Here is a 23,738-nt window from a genome sequence, read left to right on the forward strand (position 1 = left end):
TTCCACTGTGTCGACGGTTACAAGGTAATATAAATATTTACAAACAAGCAAAAGGAGCTTTTTGAATATCCACCTTTTGACATGACCCTTGTTTATTTATGCATGTTTTCTTTTTGATTCTTTGTCTCAGTCAGCAAATACTACCTTCTGTGAAATAGTTTGAACATCCTGTGTCAGAATGATTTTGTCACACACTGAGCATATTGCAGTGTGAATCTAATCTCCAGTGAAGGATTTGTTTTAGAGAGCAGTGCTCTTGCATGTTCATACACAGGTGCATAAGCATTAAACATCCTGCGGCATAATTGTCAACTTCAAATCCTCTGCAGGTGATGTGGAGGCTCTTGGTGGAGAATTTCCATTTCAAAAAGTTTCATACGGCGACACATAGCGTGCATGTGGTGGCATTGGAATAACATCGCTGTGTGTTTGCGTGTAGGTGTGAAAGTGTCTCCCCAGCCTGTGGTCTCAATCAATATTGCAGATAAATCTTCTTGGTTATGTAGGTTTTTGACCCAGCTACATTATCCGTAAGTTCATCATTCACACAGCAGGGGTGACAGAGAAAGAGTGACTCAGTGAAACTTCTTAAAATATGCATGTTGTTTAAGAGATGATTTATTCATGAATGCCTGTGTATTCCATTATGTGTGGGCTGCGGGTGTGTCACTGATGTTGACAGAAGAATCTCAAAGGGAATAAGCACACAATCTGAAATGCAGCTTAAAAGATATTGGATGGGCTGCAGCAATATGAAACCAAAGTTTACTTGGGAACAGGCCCTTGTTTAATATTACTCTGTATGTGTAATGTCTTTCCTAGGAAGGTATTGCTGTTTGACCTCATCCATATTTCTCTCCTTCCTCCAGATTTTGACCCAAACCTTGGCATGATGGCTGGAATTACCCCCATGAACCCGATGATGCCCGGTCTCGGTATGGTACCTGCGCCTGTGTCCCAGGAAGTACCTGTTATAAAGGAAATCATCCACTGCAAGAGCTGCACCTTGTTTCCCCCCAACCCCAGTAAGACACAATATTATACTAGTCCTACAAAAGCGTTCACACAACCTCGTTGACATTTGATCAGCTGTTGACATCTGAGCATGAAATATATCGATATGTACTTCGATACGTTTAATTCGTTTTTCATAAAATACTAATTTTAGTTCAAAGTCTTTTGAGTTTTGAGCAGAAGATGCGCGAACTCTTTTTTGAATGCAAGAAAAAACATCAGCATGTGTGTTTTTGTGTGAGTGATTCATCTCAACGTTACATATGAGGAGTGTTTTATCTAAGATTTATATTTAGTTTTTTCTTTATTGGAATATGTGAAGGATTTTCATGGCGAGTAACGTGTAATGTGCCTGGAGGTGTGCTGCAACAGCCTGTTGTTTATATTTATCTCACCACCACCACCTGCCAATTATTCAGAGTGAAGACATGAGAACTGGGTGGTCTTTTGATCCCACTTTTGCTTTTTAAATTTCTGTCTGCAGAAAAGTTTCTGCTTTTTTTTATTTTAAATAATTTTTTAATCAGACTGCCATCGTGTTTTATCTTCAAGGTGATCTAAAACTAGAGCCCCTTCACCAGAGTTGCCTTTGGGACTTTACGATCCTTTTGCAAAACAAAAACATCTGCTCGAGCATTCTGTCAGGCAAATGTTGCTTTTGTTTTGTTTTGCTCCTCATGTAAAACGTTTTCTTTTTTTTTTTTCAAAGATATATTTATGTATGTTCATCCTTTTGGCAATCTGTAAACTTTCACAGCATGATGCAGAAAAATAATACTAAAGTTTAACTCGGGAGCAAAGAGGGAATTAACTTTTAAAGAGCAATTATTTACCTCAAGGCAAAGGGATCTGTCTTTTTTCCACAAATAAAAACATGCAACAATCTCTCTGTCCCACACAATTTAATACTTTTTGTTTGTCATATGTACCCTGTACCATGTGTGCATAATTAGTTTAGCAATTTAATGACTGAAAAGCATTCAAATTTTACTGTAGATGCATCTTGTCTTCTGTCTGACTTTCCATTTTCCCTCATATTGAAATGCCGAAGATTGGAACCGTAAATGGGCAGGACGAATAGTCTTGAATTGTTCTAAAATGATAGGAAGTAACTTGTGGCAGAATTGCTCAAACATAATGGTGCCGTTTGATTATGACCATGAGAGTTGTCAAGGTCTCCAGCTCCATTTACAGTCTTTGAAGATAAATTTGTCCAAAAGGGAGCTCAAACAACAGAGGGGATGCACGTGTGTTCATCTAACTGATCTGAGGTTTGTCATTTGAAGGTAGAACATTCTCAAAGGAATATCTTTTAAAACTCCTTTTTATTTGCTTTGAAAGCTGCCCGGAGACAACAAACATAAGACAACAAAAACAATAGGAGTTGCTTGAATTGAACATGCTATGAATTAAACATTGAGTAATCAGTGCAAATAGAATCTGTGGATTTAGTTGCCAGATTCCCAGTGATGCACATCAGTACCTCAACTTCATTAGAAGTCGAGGTGATGTCACTGTGTGCTAAGTATTCGCTGCTCACATTTAAATAATTTTTAGGTGTTGCAGCCTGGACAGTTTAATTGGCTGTCAGCTTTTTCCCACTCTAATCTATTGTCGTTATATTAGCCATTAAAAATTCACCATCTGTCGGCTTTAAATCCAAGCCAGTTCTTTCCCAGAGACACCAGGAGGGTCCTGAAAAGTGCTGTAAGGATCATGTGTCCCACCTAGAATGAAATATCTGCTGACCTCTGCAGCCGACACAAAGCTGCTTCTACAGAAAGAAGATAAAAAAGACCTTGTTGGTTCACGTAGAAAAACCAGGTAAAAAAAAAATTCTTTTAAAGTCTGCAGTCTCAAGGGTTCGCATTGTTCGCATGTTCCTTTAACAGGAAGCTATATGCAATAAAAATGCAGAACATGGCTTGTTTTGGAGTTTATGAGATTAGTAGGCAAGGCAAGTTTATTTGTATAACGCTTTTTATGTTCAAGACCATTTAAATTGCTTTATGTGAAACATTAAAGTATCATGATGTGTGTTCTGTATATTTAGTTCTGCATGTTTAGTTCTGAATATGGGACCAGAAAGTAGACTTTTTGGCTCCAAAAACCAATATTCCACTTTTGTCATCATTCATAAAAGCTCAGCAGCAACACCGTGGCCTTCATAGATTCAGGAAAGCAGGCCTCCCCACCACACACCTCGCCACCTGTTCCCCTGATGAAAGCATCCAGACCTATGGCTTTACTACCTGGTTCAGGTGCTACAATGCCAAAGACAAAAAGCAGTTCAGCAGACTGGTCAAAACAGCCAGTAAAATAATCAGTGCCTCACTCCTGCCTGATGGAGCTCTACCATCGATACTGCATCAGTAGAGCCTCCTCCATCATCATGGACCTGCTCCACCACATCTTCCTCCTCTTACCACCAGGGAGGAGATTCAGCAACATCAGCTGCAATCCCAGCAGGAAGCTGAGAAGCTAAGGACTGTCCCCCCCTTCCTACATATCCACTCACACTCACCCTGAGTTCAGATTCTGAATACACAGGAGAGAATAGACAGGTGTTTTTTTTCTGTTTTTATCTCATTTTATTCTATTTAGTTTTACTAGTCTGTCAGGATTTTATTTGTGTTTCCTGTATTTATTCTGCTAATGCACTGCAGTCACTGATGAAGAACCAAAGTCTGTTCTCCTGGGTACACAAAATGAAAATGACAAAGAACTGTTCGTTCATCGTTTAGCTGAAGAAAGTTCTGGCACATCCAATGCATTTTATCTCCCGGTGAGATGATTATGTAGATTTGTGTGTTATTGGTATAGTTATTGTATTATTTCGCTGTTTTTCTTCAGAGCGCGTAGAACAGCAGTACCCCCAACACGTATCCTTGGGGATCCCCATCTTGGGGGTACTTTTGGGGGTTATTTTCGTTCGCTTAAATTTATAGTTACATCTAGACTTAAAATTGGCCTGTCTTTTATCTAGGACTCAAACCAAATCATTTTGGTTTTACAGGTTTATTTGTTGATGTTATCAACTTGGCTACTCATGAGTGAAGAGTCTAAGTTGTTGTTTTTCAGGGGTAGCTTGATGACGGCTGTTTTAGAGTCCGATGGGAGACACCTGAAAGCAGGTCCATGTTTATAATCTGTACAATGTCTGAAGCCATGGATCCTGAAACATTCTTGACAAACCCTGTTGGCAGCATATGAAGACAGTAGGCGGTGGATTACAACTTGTAAATTATCTTATCAGTGTTTTTTGGACTGATTGGAGAAAAGTGTTTAGTGTTTATGTCCTCTCTGAGTTGACACAGTGACAACATATGTCTTGCCTCTGGTCTGTAAGTGTTGACTGCCTGCCTCATTTTCTTCAGTAAAGACAGAAGCTAACTCATTACAGGCCCAGTCAAATAGACGTTCTGGGGTTACTGACACTGGAGGAGTACTTAGTCTGCCCACAGTAACAAACATGGCGCGAGCGTTTCTGCTGTTCTTAGCAATGATGCCCGAAAAGAAGGATGGTCTTGTATTCCTCAGCTTCAGATTATAAATCTTCTGTCTCTCTTTATAAAGTTTTTATTTACTTTTCTTAGGTCTTTAGTGTACACCTTCATAAAGCTGTGTGTTGTCCAGTGGGACAGCGCAGACAGGTGGGCGAGATGATAACGGTGATGGTTGTGGTAATGGTAAGTCATTATTTCATACTACATACTGCCAAAGGTAATTTTAGATCCAATGTAGGGATTTCCAAGCACAGACAATGAGAAACTGAAGGGAATGTTTGCATTATGTTCTTTGAGAAAATATTTAGCACAACTAAAGACTTTGAAGGACAATCTAAATGCATGGAATGGGATTTAACAACCTTCAGAAAGAGTCCTTCATTTTTTTCTATATCATTTAAGTACTGGCCTATTAAACTACAGTTTTTTCTATGTAGAGTTAAAAAGCCATGTGTTGCATTATTTACATTTACATTCAGTTATTTGGATTGCTGTAAAGAAAAGAAAAACTAAACTGAAATGGAGCAAGCAGGGGAAAGTCCTGGTGTCTTGACGACTGGGTTGCATATGGTGTCCATCACAAGTAGTCATTACCCTCTGGCTGCATGCTCTCAACCTGTCAGCTCATGCAGCATCCTCTCTCACTGACCTTTTTAGCTGAGAGACAACAGCCCCTTCAGCCCTCTTCTTGCTTTTCCGCTGCCTTCCTCTTCTATCTCGTCTGTGTGCATAACCTTAACACATGACATGTGTGCATCCTCGACAGGCTTTGTTGTTCTTCCCGTTCGCATCCTTCTTCTTTTCCAACCATCCAGATTGATCTTTAAACACACATTCGCCTCTTCTGTTTCCCCTCCCTAACGTTGACATTGAACTTGCGGACTCACTTTGATGATCAACTGGACACCATTGCAGCACCTGACTTTCTTACTTAGACTTCTGAGGGAAGACTGAAAAAGAGATTTCATTGTCATATAGAACGGCTTTATTTTAGTTTTGGGAAAACCAGCAATGTATTCTACTTTGCAAACACTCTTGTTTTGCCCTGAATAAAGATGGATGTCCACACACACTCTTATTATTTGTTTTGCTGTCTTGCAATAAGCTCTCAGGATTAGAATTAATGGACATAATAGTCTTCACAAGCGAAGTGAGGAATGAGAATAAAATCCAAATAGCTGATTTGGAGCAGAAAAGGCTGCTGAGGATGGCATAATTACAGAGGTTTATACCACACAGATGAATCATATGCAGTTTAAATTCTGGCTGTCAAATCCAATGAAGTATGGTGACTAAAAAATAAAGGAAATCTATATTCATGGGCAACTAATGGCAGAAAGAACTGAGTCATCACATACTCTTGTTAGTGCTTATTGTTTATGTTTTATATCAATGGACTGTGTTCACTTGAGTGTGTGTACATGTGGTTTATCGTGGGAATAGCAGTTCTGTCATGAAAAGTATTATTTCTTTCAAAGTGATGGGTGGTAATCAGCTGCGTTTGTGTATTGGACACACACACAGCAGGCCTTTTTGGGCAATGCTGTGTTGAAATCTTTTTTTTACGAATCGTTTGAATAAGAGCACATAAACCTGCTTATTAACCTGTTATATGTTTAGAATTAAATAGAATTGAAAATGCACAGTACACACATTATTTTATGGTCATTTACAACATATATTGTTTTCTTTTTTTTTCCTTCTGTTATGATACGAATGTTAAATGCTTATGACATTTTATAAATCTCATCCCACTATACACTTAAGATGAGATGCAACTGTAGATCACAACTTAGACCTTGTAAAAGAAGCTTGAATTTTGGCATTTTTCTAATTTCTGTTGCATTTCTAACATAAAGGATATGATCATCATTTCATGCGTACTATGTCCAACTCACTATCAGTGCTTCTGTGATAGGTTGATCATTGCTTTGCATAAAGCTTTTCAGTGGTCAGGATTACCGAGCATTTTTTGCCTAAATGCTTTGTTTCTTTGACCCTTCTTCTTTTTAATATGTGTGTAACACACATAAAACTACACTTTTGTTAGAGAAATGTTTTAAACCTTTCTTTTGTTTGTTTACTTGTATGATATAGTGTTAGAGCAATATCTTTTCACCGTTTTTGCTGTGAAAAGATGCTCCCTCCCTCTTCATTCTGCTTGTCTGAGCCTCAGGGTGTACCTGTTTATTTGCATACAAATGCAATCAGTTTGCCCATTCACAGTATTTTGTATGTTATCACGTATTTATTGTAATCTGGAAATCATGAATAGTTAATCTCAGTCTTGTTTCTGTGCAACAGCAGGATTTAGAGTTGTCAGTAACGGAGAGCATGGCCCAAATCAGTCCAACCCTCAGTTTTAGAAACTACAAAACATTATCAGATGAAATAACCAAAACTTTTTGTTACATAAAAAAGAAAAAGACATATTTAATCTGCAGTTTGGCACATTAGGACGGTGCTGCAGTGCATCTGTTCTCCTCTCTGTCCTCTCTGCTCTATCAGCTATTCGTGGACTGAAAAGGTCAGTTAATTTGGAACTCTTTGTTGCATCTGCCAGCAGAGCTTTTTCTTGCCTTTGCAAGCTCTTTCTGACCCACCTCTTACTTTTTCTGTCTATCTCAACTCAAAACTAGTTTAATCCACCAACTCCGGAGGTCATGTGATGAGACCTTAGTCAACGTTTTGCTGCAAGGGGGAAGCAAAGTGATAGATGTGTTTTTGTAGCCTGTATTTGAGGTTGTAAGAAAAGGCTGAAAGAAAGCGACAGCACTGGATCGGATTTAGGGGACAGATTTTGCAGCAACAGACTGCTGCTTGCAAGTGCAAGCGGTTCTGGCAGCAGGGATTGTGAGCTCATAAATCGTTTTAGCCAAAAGGGAAAAAAACGTGTTAGGCTGTTTTGTTTTGGTTTTGCTGTTTTTTGTCTTCTTGTTGTGTGTTTGTTTATTCTTCCTTTTGCTGCTTTTTTTTATATTCAACATAGATGTTTGTATTTGACATAGACAGTGTAATGATAATTAATATTGAATATTTTTATTATTTATATCTTTATTCTTAATTGTTATCTAGTTAAGTGTATATTCTCGTTCTTAGTTTTTTTTTTTTCTTTTTTATAACGCCCAGCTTTAAACCTTTTAAACACATGTACAACTAGAAAAGTATAATATCAAGAGTTTTGCTGGGATCCAGATGTATCTGCGATATCTTGTGAAACTGAAGTAATTCAGAAGCTGGAAACTTCTGAATTTTTTGGCCATGCACTCTGACCTTTTATTGTGGATTTATTGGACAGGCTATATACTGGAAACAGAGAATCCTTCAAAAATGTAAAAAAAAAATTATAAATTGCAAATTAGACTAAGACCCATTCTCAGAAAAAAAATCATGAAAATCCCTCCAGTCGTTTGTGTGCAAAGTCGCTGACAGACAGAAAATAAACCGCTTGAAAAATATAACCTCTACAATGTAATGAGTTATGTTCCAGTTTGGTCTTCCAGCTTCTAAATCTCTGTTATTGGTAACTTCAGCGTTAGCTGAATCGAAACACAATATCTGTATTCTACCCAGTCACCTTTACATCACTGACTCAACACCTGTCACATTAGAGAGCACCTGGTTCCAGGTAACGAAAACAAAACTTCAACTCGACCCTGGAAAATGAACACTATATTCCAGTTAAGCACTAGCATCAGGATTTGTTATCATTCCAGGAACGTGGAGCATCTTGTAGTGCTTCTTTAGAGGCGCTAATCTGCATAGCTACATGAGTAATGAGCAAAGTGATACAAATACCTCTGAATTATCTTTGTCTTATTTCCACTTCAGAGACACAGACCACAATGGGCAACATTTTGAGAAACTGGGCTCATCTACAGACTGATTAAGAGGATTGTTAACAACTGCTGTTAGCATGCATTGCCAGGTCCCTTTTTTATTTTACAAACTTTACAACAGTCGGCAACAAGTCTTTCTTCCTGGTTTTTTACCACTGAATTCAAAATGAAATATTTTCAGTGAAACTGTGAAATGTCTGTTTCAGCATCTCACATGGCTCCTGCAGTTAAGGTCTTCTCAAAGTGACCTCTTCATCAACCACCTTGCTAAGAAACCCTTCAAGGCCGTTTTCATAATCCTCCTCATCTTTTAATCTTCATCTTCTTCATCTTCATCATAAGATCAGTCAGTCACTGTGGTTGATGTTAAATAAATGCACATGTGTGACAAGTACATGTACATGTTTTTTGACTGCTTTTTTTGTTTTGTTTTGTCATTTATCAGATAATCAAAAGGAATAAGAAACTTTTCTCTTTGTTGTTTTGGTTATAAGACTTTATTACTGATTTTGCCTCACAATTATGACCACCTATTTTGTTTCAGCTGAGCAGTTTGACGAATATGATGCAAGGTTTCTGCCACTGCAGTCAATACACCGATTTAGTGCAGAGTTTTTAAATCCGTTTGATCACACCTAAATAAGACATCTCAAGACATCAAAATGCCTCCACTAAGCCCTCATCGCCCTCATTCTGCACATGCAAGGTATCAAGCCAAGATCAGACCAGTTCTTTTCAGTATTGATTGTCAATATCTTAACGGATAAGAGCAGCAGGAACTGTGCATGCTAAGCCTTTTCTAGCAGACATCCAGAAATACAGCATCCTCAGCGTTCCACTGATTATTCAGTTTGCTCCTCATAGACCCCACTAATCACATTCATCATGGATGAGAAGCCTGATCTATTGGAGATTAGATCAGTCAACACTCATCTGTGTTGAATAAGTGATTTCTGCAGTTCAGGGGACCTTCCACATGAGAGGATTTGCAATCACTTTGTGGCCAAAAGGATTTCATTTTCATGCCTGGAATGGTTTGGATTTGAACATTTATTTAACAAAAAATGATGTGAACATATTGCTCCAAGTTATCATTATTCATGCACGAAGCTTTAACATTTTTAGGTTATAAGTTCTATGTTTTAAATTGGAGTTAATTGAATTTTACAGCATCAACCTCCAGAATGGGACCTGTGTATGAAAGTCTGATGTGTTATAAACAGGTTTTATTTGTGTTGAATTTTGTTGTTACATGGTGTTTCAGTGTAATGGCCTTCTGGGGTTTTACTCTGCTCAGTGGTTTCTGTCTTTCTTCATCATTACTAAGGGATGGAGATGTTTCATTATGATTTTTGCTGTAACCATCCCGCTGATTTTCCCTCTTTAGAGTCTAAGTGAACATTTAATGGATTGTTTTATCATTCTTAATAAATTAGTTTGTATCAATGGCTTTCATTTCCATTTCTTTCTAATAAAAATATAAAATTCTTCCTCATTTAAAATGAATTAGCTGCTAGTTGGGAGAATAGAGGTATAAAAAAACACTTCCGTTAACTGAACAGCTGCAGCTTCGTGAAAGCAAATTTTCTTTTCCACACATAAATCATTGCTGCTTTTACTTGTGTTCACCATACTTAAGACCAGGGCTGCTCAAAGCTGGTCCTCAAGGGCCGCTGTCCTGCATGTTTTCAATGTATCCCTGCGCCAAGACACCTGACTTCCATTAAATGGATCCAACAGCCAATGAAGTTCTTTACAATGACTGATTAGTTTGAGTCAAGTGTGTTGGAACAGGGATACATGGAAAACCTGCAGGATTGTGGCCCTTGACGACCAGGGCTGGGCACCCCTTCTTAAGAGCGTCTTTAAACGAGTCACAAAATCTGCCAAAATTGTTTAATAAAAAACGATCCTTGCTATTGTTCATACTGTCATCGGCTTCTCAGCGAGAATTATTCATACTCATAATTGAAATACACTTTTTGAAGACAGTTGAATAATTCCTGGTGCTGGGCGTATTTATTATCGCTGCATAAATCGAAGTGCACAGAATTTCATTATTCAGAGTGTGTATGAGCTGCCTTGGTTTTTAAATGTGGACTTAACGGTGCGCAGTGTTGCAGTGAATAGCAGCATGGCCTCAAAGTGAAATGGTTCTGCTGGTTGCCTCCCCTTCCCTCTATTTTTTGCTTTTTGTTTTTTTCTTTTTCCACCTACAGTCTGAAGACATCCAAAAAGGTTAATTGATAAATTCACCTTTAATGAGCTGACTGATTTTAATGGCCTCTCATCCATTTTTAGCCCTCAATTGGCATCAATACATCTAAGCAGGCATAACTAATGAATGGATGACTGGACTGTTTATCCTTTTCTTTCTTTCTCCACATCCAAACAGACCTTCCTCCTCCAGCCACGAGAGAGCGCCCTCCGGGATGTAAAACAGTGTTTGTCGGTGGTCTGCCAGAGAACGCCACGGAGCAGATCATCATGGAGGTCTTCGGGCAGTGCGGCGATATCATAGCTATACGCAAAAGCAAGAAGAATTTCTGTCATATCCGATTTGCTGAGGAGTTCACTGTGGACAAGGCCCTTTTCCTGTCTGGTAAAACTCTAATCTTCATCTCATTCATTCATTTCAGAAAAAAATATGATTCATTCTGTCACTTTGTCACGTTGATAGTTTTAAAGTAAAGCCCATTCACACTTTAATAAAAGATATAATTTATAGCTGATAGCTGAAGGACATCAGGGTTTTGATGGCCGTGAAATTTTTTTACATTTACGAAAGATAAAGTGCCAGATTCTATGTAACTCCCTGATGAAACACTGAAGTCTATTCTATTCTGTTCTACAGTTCTTTAGCAGACACTTTTGTCCAAAGCGACTTACATATGAGTGAGAACAACACAAGCATGACATCAAACAGTAGAGGACATTGTAGGAAGGTGCTAGTGGACTGTCCAGTTGGTAGCAGGTCCTTGAAGTGCTACAGGCTGTCTGTGAACCCAATGTGAACTTGAGTTGAGTGCACTACTAACCGAGGTCAGGAGTATGCCGCACAGACTCCAAATCTTACGATCTGTAGCTTGATGTGAATTCTGAATGAGTACAGCAGTGAATGTCTACATTTCTTTACCGTGACAAAGCATTTTGAATTTGCTAATTTGTCCTTTTATCTGTGTAGGAGAAGTTGGCAAGGCTCATGATAGTCATTACATTATTTAGATCCATCCGCTATGCTGAGCTTATGCACACAAATGTGAAGGAAAGGCACAATATACCTGCACATTTCTCCCTGTTCTGCACTCCTATCGTTGTAATTCAGGACACGAACAGTTAAGAGTCAGAGTTCAGCTGCAGTCACCGACAAGCTTAGACAAGAGAAGTAATAAATGTCGATTAAGTTTTTTAAAAGCATCTTGATGTACCGTGTGGGTGCAGTTTATGTATTCTTATCTAATCTCTATTTCCTCAGCAGCCCATAGGCTGCACTTATCCTCAATCTCTTTCTGCAAACTGATGGCCAAACATTCCTACTTTCAAAGCCCCGCTTAGATAAGCGGCCCAATCAGAAGTATCCCCGGCACTGCTGAGCTTATATATGTGCACATTCATGTGTGTGTTTGAATGAGAGATTCCTTGATTTGGACTGCCGTTATTCTTACAGTCAAATGTAGGAGCGGAGGTCCATATATTAGAGTGATGACAGAGCTGTGTACTTTTCCCATAAATAATACCCCACCCACACACATATGCACACACACAATCACACAGAGCCTGTGTACCCAGCAACAGCGTGCACTCAAGCAACTCCAGCACACCGACATCTCCTGATATGAAATATTGAAGTAGTGGTAGATTGAGAGCCTGAAGCAGAGAAAGCAGACTTAAGTAGAAACCCCTGAACTTTCACTCATTTCTTTTCCTGTTTGTGTTCAGATCATTCAGCGTCCTTACCCCTTCTTCCCCTTTTCTATAAATAAACACACAACACAGGACACTCTCTGATCATCTCAAGCAATTAAATCCCAAAACAGGCAAGATTTCACTTCAATCCACAACTGGCTCTTACTGAAAACTGAGTAAGGAGGATAGAGTAAGATGAGTGGGAAGTAGAGTGGAGAAGAGGAGTTAATGAGAGATATTGTGGTCTTCCAGTGCCACCAGAGAAGTAATTGGCCTCTCTAGGTCTCTCTTGTGCATTGACAGAATCTGTATCCTACGAAAACCTGCGTTCATTATGTATCTTAAAAGGTCCATTTGAAAATGGAAAATGTGCCTTTAAATACCAGTCTATACATTGATTTGTTCTGTTTTTATATTTTGTTTTGTCTTGTTTGTTTGTTTGTAGTTTTTGCAGCCCAGAGAAAAACTCCATAACATAAAGAAAGTTGTACTGCATTTCAGAGCCCCATTGGTCTAATTTGTCTTTTTCGGCATTATATTGCGATTCAGGTCAATCAAATTCACGCCTCCAGTCATGTTTTTCATCTGCAGTGAAAGGCTTTATGATGCCCTTAATTCATTTATAGTAGTTTTTTTTTCTCCCTTTTTTTGTATGAGCGGTATAGAAGATGCAGGCCATGTGTACAGCAGAAATCCCAGTTGTGTGTGTGTGTGTGTGTGTGTGTGTGTGTGTGTGTGTGTGTGTGTGTGTGTGTTTTCACCCTGCTGACCTCTCTACTGCCTGCACATGGTTTTTATATAGTGATGCCTTTTCTAATGACCATAAATACATTTTTAGTGTGTGGCGTATATTACTTGAAAAGCAGAGTTAAAAGGGGTAATCTGAGTAAGAATAAAATTATCTTAACATGGAATAAAAAATTTTCATTTGTGTGTCCGATTACCGAACACTAAAACAAAAGCGCTACTTTTTATTGCAACTGGGATTCTTTTTAATCAGCTGTGGGTTGTTTCTGAGACCCTGACTCTTACCTTAAGTAAAAAAAAATATAAGCATCATGCCAAAACTTTGTTCTGCTCGCAGCAGCAATACTCAAGCCTCGGCTGAGACGCATGTGTCAAGCAGCTGGTGTGCATGCTCTAATGTGGTTACATGGGAGCTGGACTGAAAATCACAATGTTCGGCACACAAAACACACTCGGCTGGTGGCATCTGGTGCGAGACCAGCCTCAGACATATTTGCACAGTGATTGATAAGCGAGCGTGGTTTAATAACAAACTCGTGAACATGATGTGTGAAACTGACAGCTGTCCAAAATTACAAGCATTCGCGCTCTTCATCACTGCTGTGGACCGACATGATTTTGGAGTTTAACCAGAGATGCATTCCTCATATTTTTCTTTCTTTTTTCTCCTTGTTGCTCTCAGCTGTCAATAACTCATTAAAATTCTGAAAGATTTCGGCCTTGCTGCTGCAGCAGCAGTTAGAGGTGTTTTCAGGCCAGTCAGTAGGCATGAATATTTACAAAAGCTCTTCACGTTTGAGTCCCACACTATGTGAATACATTTAGCTCATGCAAACAAAATGGCCTTGGTAGGAAGACGGCAACTAAAACACAAAAAAAAGAGAAAAAGAAAAGAGCTGAAATAAGATTGAAAATACCGTTTCATGGCCGATTTCAGCGTCTCACCGCTTTACTCCATTATGTCTCCATTCTTGTTTTGAATGTTCAAAAATAATTGCTGAAGATCATTTCAGCACCCACATAATGTACAGCAGCCAAACCAAACAACTATGAAAGTGACATTGGCGTCCATGCACAGAGATTACCTCAATGAAATCAATAAGTTCCTCATCCTTCCATCTGCTACCCTCACAAATCTTTGCTTTCTTGGTTTTTATAGTCAACACTCATCTCTCCCCAGGATATCGGATCCGTTTGGGTTCCAGCACAGACAAAAAAGACACTGGCCGACTTCACGTGGACTTCGCTCAGGCCAGGGACGACCTATATGAATGGGAGTGTCGCCAGCGCATGTTAGCCAGAGAGGAGCGTCACAGGCGCAAAATGGAAGAAGATCGCCTCCGGCCACCTTCCCCCCCACCAATTGTCCACTACTCTGAACATGAGTGCAGCCAGCTGGGGGACAAGATCAAAGGTAGACACCTGTAGACCATTTACTGTGAGACTTGATAGCACAAACAGAAGAACTGAAGAAATGCAGTTAAGGAACTTATGACTATCGTTTTATCACGCAAACCATAAACTGAGAGGGGAGGTAAAGAAGAAAAACAAGAGTGGTTTGGCTTTGTGTGATTGCCGATGACAGACCAGGAAATCACAGGAACATTCCTGACCAGCAGTGTCCTACTCTGACACAGCTGCTGTGATGTTCTAACAAACTCTGGGAATTTCTTCCTGCAGGATGTAACACGAGCCTTCTAACCATAATGCATCAGTTCACTCTGCCCTCAGCACATGCCCCTCTCTTATCTTCCACCTCTCTGCTTGTTCTTTTCCCATTTTCTCCTCTTAGCTCTTTCTCCCTCTTTTCAGCTTCCGCTGGGGTTTATGGCTGAATAAACTTGTTTCGCTAATGAGCGATGGCACTTCCAGGTCTCAGTCACAGTCGCCCGATAACAACATAGCTGTGACTTTCTGCCTCTCCACCATCTGCATGCGTCTTTTTCAGCTTTTCTTTCTCTGGCCTTGGTGAGAGGAACTTCAGCCCTTGTGTCGCATCAGCCAAGATTTCTTTCTTCCTTTTTTTTTTTTATATTTGATTGCTTTGGGCTGCTGTGAGGATCCCAGCTATTTACTGCAGATTTTAGTGTACTCTTCCTGGAGTGTTTATCCAGATGGGCAAAGGGGTTGTGGTTACCAATGTGCTCCAAACTTACTTTCATCCTGTCATAATGTACTACTTAGAAATGAGTTGCATTCCTTTTTCCCAGCTACCATTGCACTTTATCATGTTTTTGGTTAATAAAAATATACTCTTTTGCAGTAATCTTATTCATTTTCATCTGCAGCAGTAGCACATCAGAGTTGTCTTTGGCATTTCTATCTTTTCTCTATCGCCTTGATCATTTTGTGTATTTTTATTTTGGAATATAAAGCAACCTTTATGAAAATATGTATCTGAAAGTACAGTACAGTTTTATTAATTATGTCCGTTAAAGTACATTTTACCCTGTTTTATCAATCATTGTTTCATTTATCATCATAAATGTCAATGAAGTGCGCAGGAAATGTGAAACTTTTACGTACCTTTATTGTCCCTGACTCTTTATTTCACTGTGTCCCTACCTGTTGGACAGATGACGGCAAATTTCCAGAAGCGGTGCGTGTGCTGTTTACCTGGCTGGAACGAGGCGAAGTCAACCGCAGAAACGCCAACAACTTCTACTCCATGATTCAGTCCTCCAACAGCCACATCCGCCAGCTGATGAGCGAGAAGAGTCAGCACGAGAAGGAGATGGAAGAGGCCAAAGACAAGTTCAAAACTGCTCTGGCTGGCATACTGGCACAATGTGAGTTTTCCTTATCACGCAATTTACTGCAGTGGATCAAGGATGCAAAATGCAATGTATTCACAGTGTGTAAAGTTTTATTTAGAACCAAGCAGCAACAACTGTCCTTATCAGGACTTGTTCGGGTCAGAAGTAGGATGAAAAGAGAGGAGTCAGATCTTGTCTTTGCTGTAGTGTTTTGGTCACAATTTAACCTGTAGCATGCACAAGTACACTGTTAAACCACGGAAAATCCAGATTAAGTCACTTGTGCTGGGAATATTTAGATCCAGTAAATAAAAAACAAAAGAGTAAGTAAAAAAATACTCACAGCCTTATGTGCATTTTTGTAAATATGTTCTCATTGTACATCCCCCACATTGTGGATGTAAAGGCTACTGAGTTAAGTAGAATCACACCAGTCGCCATGTCGTTATGTAACTTGTTGATTGGAGGATCGCTTAATGGTAAGTTGAATTTCTTTCCTACTACTGTTGTAGAGGTCTCCCTCATGACCATCTGGTTGGAGGGCGAGACTAGTTTTGTTGTTAAGTAACAAATAAGCCTAAAAGTCAGAGGAATATGTTTGCAATCATAACAGAGGAGATGATGGGACTGGAATATTATTAAGGTGGTCTCCAGGTAAGTAACCCAACACATTATTTGCTTTGTTTTCTTTTTTATGTGGGTGGGAGTTGCAAGAATGCAGTGGAAGCCAAACATATACTGTAAATGTACGCCTGGTTTGTTTTAGCTCTTGGAAAGCCAAAGGCAGAATACTGTGCTCCTGCAGCACCCACCTTTTGACAGCTTTGGCTCTGCAGCTGCTTGTTTTCACAGCCCCCGGGACTCTTTGTCCACGTGTCCAACCACATGCAAGTTATCTAAAATGTAAACATCTTTGAAGGGATTTTTCAGTTGTTGTTTCATACATTGTTGATGTGGTTAATAAAACACACTAAAGACCTGGAGGATGGATGTGTGTTTTCACAAGTCAGAAAAAGAAGCACACCTTCTGCCCTTAGACTGGATCTTTTTCAGCCCACCTTTCTTTTCAGTGTGTTTCTGGTCCTTTACGTTATAACTCAGAGCTCATGGGGAGGTTTTACAGATTTGTCCATGGATCAGCTGCTCTTACAACAAGTACAGTTTGTTTACTGTCTGAGTCACCCTCCAGACAGGTTGTCTGTGATGGAATTTATCAACGCTCAAATCACGGGAAAAAATACATTTCAAAGATTTCCAGACAGTGTCCCTTTCCCAAACACACACTGCAAACCACACCATGAAGACTTTGCACTCAAGTTGTTTTTTTTTTTTGTTTTGCTGTTGACAACATGAAAAGTAGCTAAATGTTTACATTGACTGTATTTGCATATTAGCACAACGGCCTGAACGTGGTTCTGTATGTGCACATCACTTCTTTGCTTTTATCATCGATCTGTTCATCACATTACAAGGTGCTGGGAAGAAGCTATTGATCCCTGAACTGTCTTGTCTCTTACCAGTCTACAAACACACACACACACACACACACACACACACACACACACACACAGGGAAACATTTTAACACTGAACCAGCTATCTTTATTGACTTCTTTGTGTGTACATTAGGACCTTAGAAAGACACTGACCACCCATACTGATTTCTCCATGACCATTTCTAGGGAGCTGATAGAGGATTGGCTTTGTTGATAAACTGTAGCCGAGATAAAATCTGACCCAGACTGGATCGCAGCACATGTAGGATCAGTAAGTACCTCTGAGGAGAAGGTTTTGCCTTCTTTTAATCAAACACTTTGACCCAAAGAAGCTCACTCAGCTGAATCCCGGCTTAGGTTTCTACATGGTGACAGAGGTTTAAGTAGCAGGGCTTGAAACGTACTTTTGTTCTATTAAGATGAAAAGGGGCATCAGCTCAGGAGGGAAAAGTAATCAGGAGCACAGTATCACTGCGGTAAGATGGTGTCCTTGGGTAAGGTTCTTAAGAGCTCACCTCTGCAGTGGAGCTGTGCTGTGGTCAACAGCAGCAGACTCTGAAGAGGTTATTTTTGGCTGCTGGCAGTCGCTGAGCAAACCTGATACATCCAACTTGCACAGAGATGGTATGCAGAAGAAAACTGAATATATATTGATGGCTAAGATCAGCCATAATCTCAAGACAGTAGGATGAACTGTAAACTCTTTCTCTTGATGTCCTACAAACACACCGCGTCTCTGTTTTATTCAATTGTATAATAGCTATTATTCATGACAGTTTATGTTGTTTATATTAAGGCTTGCTGCCATTTGAGTTTTTTGGGGGGAAGTTTTAAAGTTTTGCACAGCAGACAGATGGATAAATAGTAACACAAAAAGCCCTATGATGTGCAAGATGTAAATCTTTCATGCCTCAGAACATTAACTTTGGTTTTTGTCAGAGTGTCCATTGCAAACATGTACAGATCTCTAGTTATTCAACCTGATGGCTGTAAAGACATGATGATTTTCTACATCATTTCTAACTTATCTTGTAGCTGCTGAGATATTTGTGCAAAAGTCTGTATGTCAGAGGACTGTCAGTCACATGGATTTGTCTTTGGGCATGAAAAGCTATACCAAACACAAAGTATTTAAATATTGAGGATGCCCATTGTTCCACATGTGGTCGGGCAGCAAGCAGCTGTGGAGCTATGCTGCTGTGAGAGGCAACATGGCTTCATTCTGCATGGAGCCAGTTGGTCATAATGCACATGCGTGCTCGATGAATGTAGGATTTATTGTCATTTTGAGCTGTGGGATCTATTTTGCCAACATTCCATAAGATGCTGCAGCAGCATGGGATGGTAAGTGACGCACACGCATGCATATGCACGCATACACACACACACACACATTCACAAACAAGCACACACAGTTCTTTACATCCCTAGTTGACTCCACTTTCTCACTCCTCTGCTCCTTCCCAACTGCCCTCTGTCTTTCTCTTTCTCTGTCTCTGTCTCTGGATGGTCTCTGGTCCCTCCCTGCATCCCGCCACAGTTGAACAGATTGTGTCTGTATTCCAAGCTGCTTCCAAACAAAAGGCATGGGACCATTTCTCCAAAGCTCAGCGCAAGAACCTGGACATGTGGCGCAAACAAGCAGAGGTTGGTACTACTTGATTTAATCCTGTTGTTCACATAAATTATGGATAGACATTCTCTAGTTTTGCTCGGTATCTATCTCTATGGGAAAGTTCGGCATTTTTCTTTTTTGTAGTTTTCCGTTTTCTGTGTGTTACATTATGTAACAAAGCGAAATAAAAAAGTGATTTTAATAAAAACAAAAAAATGCCAAGTTACAGTAACTACTTAAAATGAAACATGCTACAGAAGTGGTGTCTGCTTACTGCAGCCAGTGTAAGATCCAGAGACAGAAGTCCAAACCCCTGCCCTCTCCTCCAAATCCCCCCTCCCTACACCTCTGTCCTCCCCCAAGAAGGAATACAAGCTGCTGGGTGAGTTTGTTTTTCCCCTTTAAGAGTGTCCTGGACACAGGTAAATCTGTCCAAGCTTTTCCCTCTGCACCAGTACATTTATAATGTTAGTAAATAATGTAAGAGGAGCATCTTGAGAGCTGAAAGCATTCCCAAATCTAAAAGTGTTATTGTCATTCACTGTCTGCTTGCCATTTTCTTTCTCTGCCAAATGGAACATTAATTGGCATGATGATGTGTTGTATGTAATGGAGGGTCTAAAGGATGTTGCTGTCCTGGGTCTAATGGACCATTTATGGTCATATCTTGATTGGTAAGTTTCTTTGAACCTGCACATGAAAAACAACTCAGTTAAGATGTCACATAGACTCTTATTAAGACGTGCACGCACAATGATAACAGCACCAGACACAACAGAAGCAGCAATGATCTTGAACAAAACCCTCTTGACAAGGTAGGTGTTGAAAAGCAAAATTGTTGCACTAATGTGCAGATGTTTCGAAGAATTATTCAAATAATCAGCTTCAATTTTCTACCCATCCACAGCATTGTTTGTTAGATTTTTTTTTGTTTGTTTTGTAATTTCTTGTGTGAAGAAATTAATCAACACACTTGATGAAGAAGATGAATGATTCATGTTTATACACAAATGCATGCTTGTGTGACATTGTCATTGCTTGTAAGTGCGCTCGGAGCTCGCATTTTGGGGAGGCGCACCCAGAAGGCACCTCAACGCACCCGGCCGAATCGACCCTCCATATCTGTAATACCAGAACTCAATATTCTGTTGGTCCTGAAAATGCTTCAAAATGCTGGTAGCATGGGGCTCTTTACTATAACAATGGTTGGCAGCGAATGAGTTAAACACTTTCTTCTTTCACACTAGTATCTTGAGGGTTCCTCAGGGATGTACGTACTAGAGAATCACTCTAGTTGATGTTCTGCATCACAAAGCTTTAAAACCTCTGGCTCATCCTCTTTACATGGACACCCCATGAAAAATAACCTTAAAGCTGGGGTAGGTAATCTTGCTCAGAGACAGTTTTTTTTTTTTTTTTTACTCTGAGTAAAGTGGTTCCTCATCCTGTTAGTAGTCTGTACATTTTGTCATCATGAGCAAAAAGAAATATAGTTAGACCCCTCAGTTTACTGTAAATCTGTAAAAACTCTGACCAATCAAAATATTTGAACCAAAATGAAGTTGTTAATTTCTTATATTTCATAAGCTTCTTCTCCCGGCTCCCCTCCTCCCCCTCCCACAGCGCATACCTGATAGCCAAACCCCTGCAAAAAAAAAAAAAAGTTAGGATGAAAATACAAAGTAGTGAAGAAGAAACTCAGAAGGCAAACATGGCTGAGAAAATGTAGGAAGGATTTCCCCAACCCGGCTCAGTTAATTAGCCTCCTCCCACTAAAAAGAGAGGAGAAAGAGAAAGTCGTTGGTGGAAAAAGCTGTGGGAAAAAAACAGAGGGGGAGGAGCCAAGACAGGGTGCCACTTTCAAATCTTGCTAGCTCCCCAACATGATATACCCCAGCTTTAACCTAAACAAATTCTTAAAAAGCCTCGGGATACTGTAAGATAATGACAGGTCAATGAATGCACTTAATATATGTTGCCATGCCATCGAATTGATTCCGAGACACAGAGTTTTAAGGCAGAAATATGTGCAGTGTTACTTAAAGCATTAGTCTGTCACTGATTTGTGTTTGATCTGTAAAAACATTTTATTTGCAATGAATCTAAAGGTTATATTTATAGTTCTTTCCAAATTTCAGAAGGTGAAATGAACCTTTTTTTTTTTTTTTTTTTTTTAAAGAGCCCAACTTAATAAAGAAAAAAGACTACTAGCTTTGTGATGTGAAGAACACAGAAATGATTGCCGACTTTTCAGATTGTTACATCAACTAAATATTATTTTAGCTGCAGCATACAACTGTGTTATACAAAGGAGACGGTCTTTCTTGTCCTGACGTTACCTGGTTTGCTGGATATCTTATGGTAGCAGCTGAAGCACTTGTTACTCGTGAAAAGTTGCCAGAAACAAGATTCCAAAATAAATTCATGTTGTATACAGAGCAAAGAAATTATACTTGCATTTCTAAAGATATCTAAAATATTTTGTAATAAATATGTAGGAAGCAGAATGTTTCTTGCATGACTTAATCAGAAAACAGCCCTGATTCTCTGTAGAAAATATGACATTGGCCTCTTTCTTATTCAAGTGTTTTAAAGCTCAGTATTCATTTGCATTTGAGCTGTGTTCAGTTCGCAAAAACCTTATAAACAACATATTCATGTCTCGCTGCGTGCTTGTACTTTTTCATAGGCTGCTATATTTCTGCCCTGTGTCATTTACTGCTGAGTGCACTCACCCTGTCTGAGCCGAAAGCTGCGGCCTTTAGTTAGACATGAAGAGGCAATAAGAGCTGCAAGATGCAACCATACATCCAGTGTGAAGGTCAGAGAGCAATAATAATGGGCTTCAAGTGGTTGGGATGAAAAGCTGCATGGAGCTACAGAGGTGGAGGTTTAGTTGGATTCTTCTCAACTGATTTCTTTCTTTCTTTACAAATCCAAAACATGGTGTAATGCTCCAAAAACAAAGGTATGGCCTCTTGCCAGCATGTTGTCACATTGATGATTAATACCTGCCTTAGAGGCTACAGAGCTGGCGGTCACTGGTCAGCGTAAAGAGCATAGGTGAGTAAAGTCTGTTGTTTTGGATTCATTTATCATCAAATAGTCAGAGTTTCTCCCTCAGTCACATTGTGTATTCAGTTTGATTACATGGCAAGGAGGTGAAATATGGAGGAGCAGGCAGTGGTGTTAAGTCAATGCAGCTCTGGGGCAAAGTTGGACAACAGCTGCTTCCTTCAGTCAGAATTTGTATGTGGTGTGTATGGGTATGTGTATGTGGTGTGTATGGGTATGTGTATGTGTGAGTATGGGTGTGTGTGTGTGTGTGTGTGTGTGTGTGTGTGTGTGTGTGGGTGTGGGTGTGTGTGTGTGTGTGTGTGTGTGTGTGTGTGTGTGCTCCATTCACACCAGTTGGTTGTGTTTCCTCGTGTGTTTGTGTATGTAAAGTACCTGTTTGACCTCTGCTTTGGGCTTTGGTCGATAACATCAGCTGACAGATGGTTGTAAGTTTGTTTACTCTCAGGCAACTCTAGGAGTTTTCAAACTTTCAGAAGTAGTTTTAAACCTTCTTTATTATTTTGATTTTTTATTTATTCTTCAAGACACTTATGTCTGTACTTGTTGTATTTGTATATACAGAATTTTATATGTAGTCACAACCTGGCATTAAAGCCAAATGCAGTAAAAATGAGTGGAGACTATAAAGTTTAAAAAAAAAAAAAAAAAGTGCCAGTCAAGGATATCACACACACTATATATAACACAGCCTAAAGGAAATATGGCTTATTAAATCATTATTTTTACATTTTCCTCAGCAGCAGGACCCTGCACTACTTCTCCAAATTGGAAATAACTTCGGGAAAATTGTGTAATTTTCTCGCATAGACTTGCTGACATTTTTGAACACTTGTCTGTGTAAAATTACTCGTTTCAAAAAGTTAGAAGGGTTTCTGTAGTTTTTCTTCAAAAGCTTGTTCAGTATTGTGGAGAGTACAGTGTCAGCAAACTTCTTTTCAAATGCAGCAAAGCAACCTCAATTCATCACATTCTCACCCCCCACGTCCTCCGTTTGCACAATGCTCTACTGAAATGATGGCATGGAAAGCAAAGTTTTTCTACTGGCAGGTTGTTGTTGCATTAACATCAATTAGACTTGCAAGTATAAGGTTAGAGGTTCGAAAGACTCCTTTTTTCTCTTAGATTAAATCTGCCTGGGTGGCGGGTCTGAATTAAGATGTGTGAATGAGAGTGATTCTTTCTGTGGTGGTGGACGAGGCCATAGACTGACATTGGTTGCCACTTTTCCATCCGTCTGCCTGAAGGCAGCTGTGGCTACACATGTAGCTTACCATCACAAAGTATAAATGTAGAGTGGATGATGGCTTAGATGTGAGCACTTTTAATGTTATCCACTATAAAGCTCAATATCAATCTTATCCATTATTATAATATTAATCATGATATTAATTTCTCAGTGCAGCAAAGAGATCTAGGGGTTCAATCCATACGAGGATTGAACCAAGTTTGAAGCTCCTGGGATGAGCATTAACACCTCCAAATGTGAGACCATGGTCCCAGACAGAAAACGGTTGAGTACCCACTTCATACGGGAGGGTGAGTGACTGCCTCAAGCAGAGGAATTTAGGTATTTTGGTCTTGTTCATGGGTGTGAGTAGAAAGGAGCGAACAAATGACAGGTGCAGCATCTTCAGTGATGCGGATGCTGGACCGGAGCGAAAGCTGGGTCAGAAGGGTCGATTTCTCAGTAGAGGTGTGACTTCATATGCCTTTGGAAGCACAGGAGGAGGTGGCTGAAGAGAGGGGTCTCTGGGAATATCTGCTTAGACTTGTGTCCTCATG

The 23,738-nt window shown here is 39.7% G+C and overlaps 1 protein-coding gene across 1 annotated transcript in view; it reads left to right on the forward strand.

Moving 5' to 3' along the window:
- The window catches only part of enox2 (ecto-NOX disulfide-thiol exchanger 2), a 123,218-nt gene that overhangs the window by 78,944 nt on the left and 20,536 nt on the right, over positions 1-23,738 (forward strand). Inside the window, exons 4-8 of the mRNA XM_079250469.1 lie at positions 870-1,025; positions 10,755-10,961; positions 14,193-14,426; positions 15,589-15,801; positions 18,804-18,910. Coding sequence (XP_079106595.1) covers positions 870-1,025; positions 10,755-10,961; positions 14,193-14,426; positions 15,589-15,801; positions 18,804-18,910 — 917 coding nt within the window. The remainder of the gene's footprint in view (positions 1-869; positions 1,026-10,754; positions 10,962-14,192; positions 14,427-15,588; positions 15,802-18,803; positions 18,911-23,738) is intronic.

Source organism: Telmatherina bonti (assembly GCF_933228915.1).
Source record: "Telmatherina bonti genome assembly, chromosome: 12".
Classification (NCBI taxonomy): Eukaryota; Metazoa; Chordata; class Actinopteri; order Atheriniformes; family Telmatherinidae; genus Telmatherina; species Telmatherina bonti.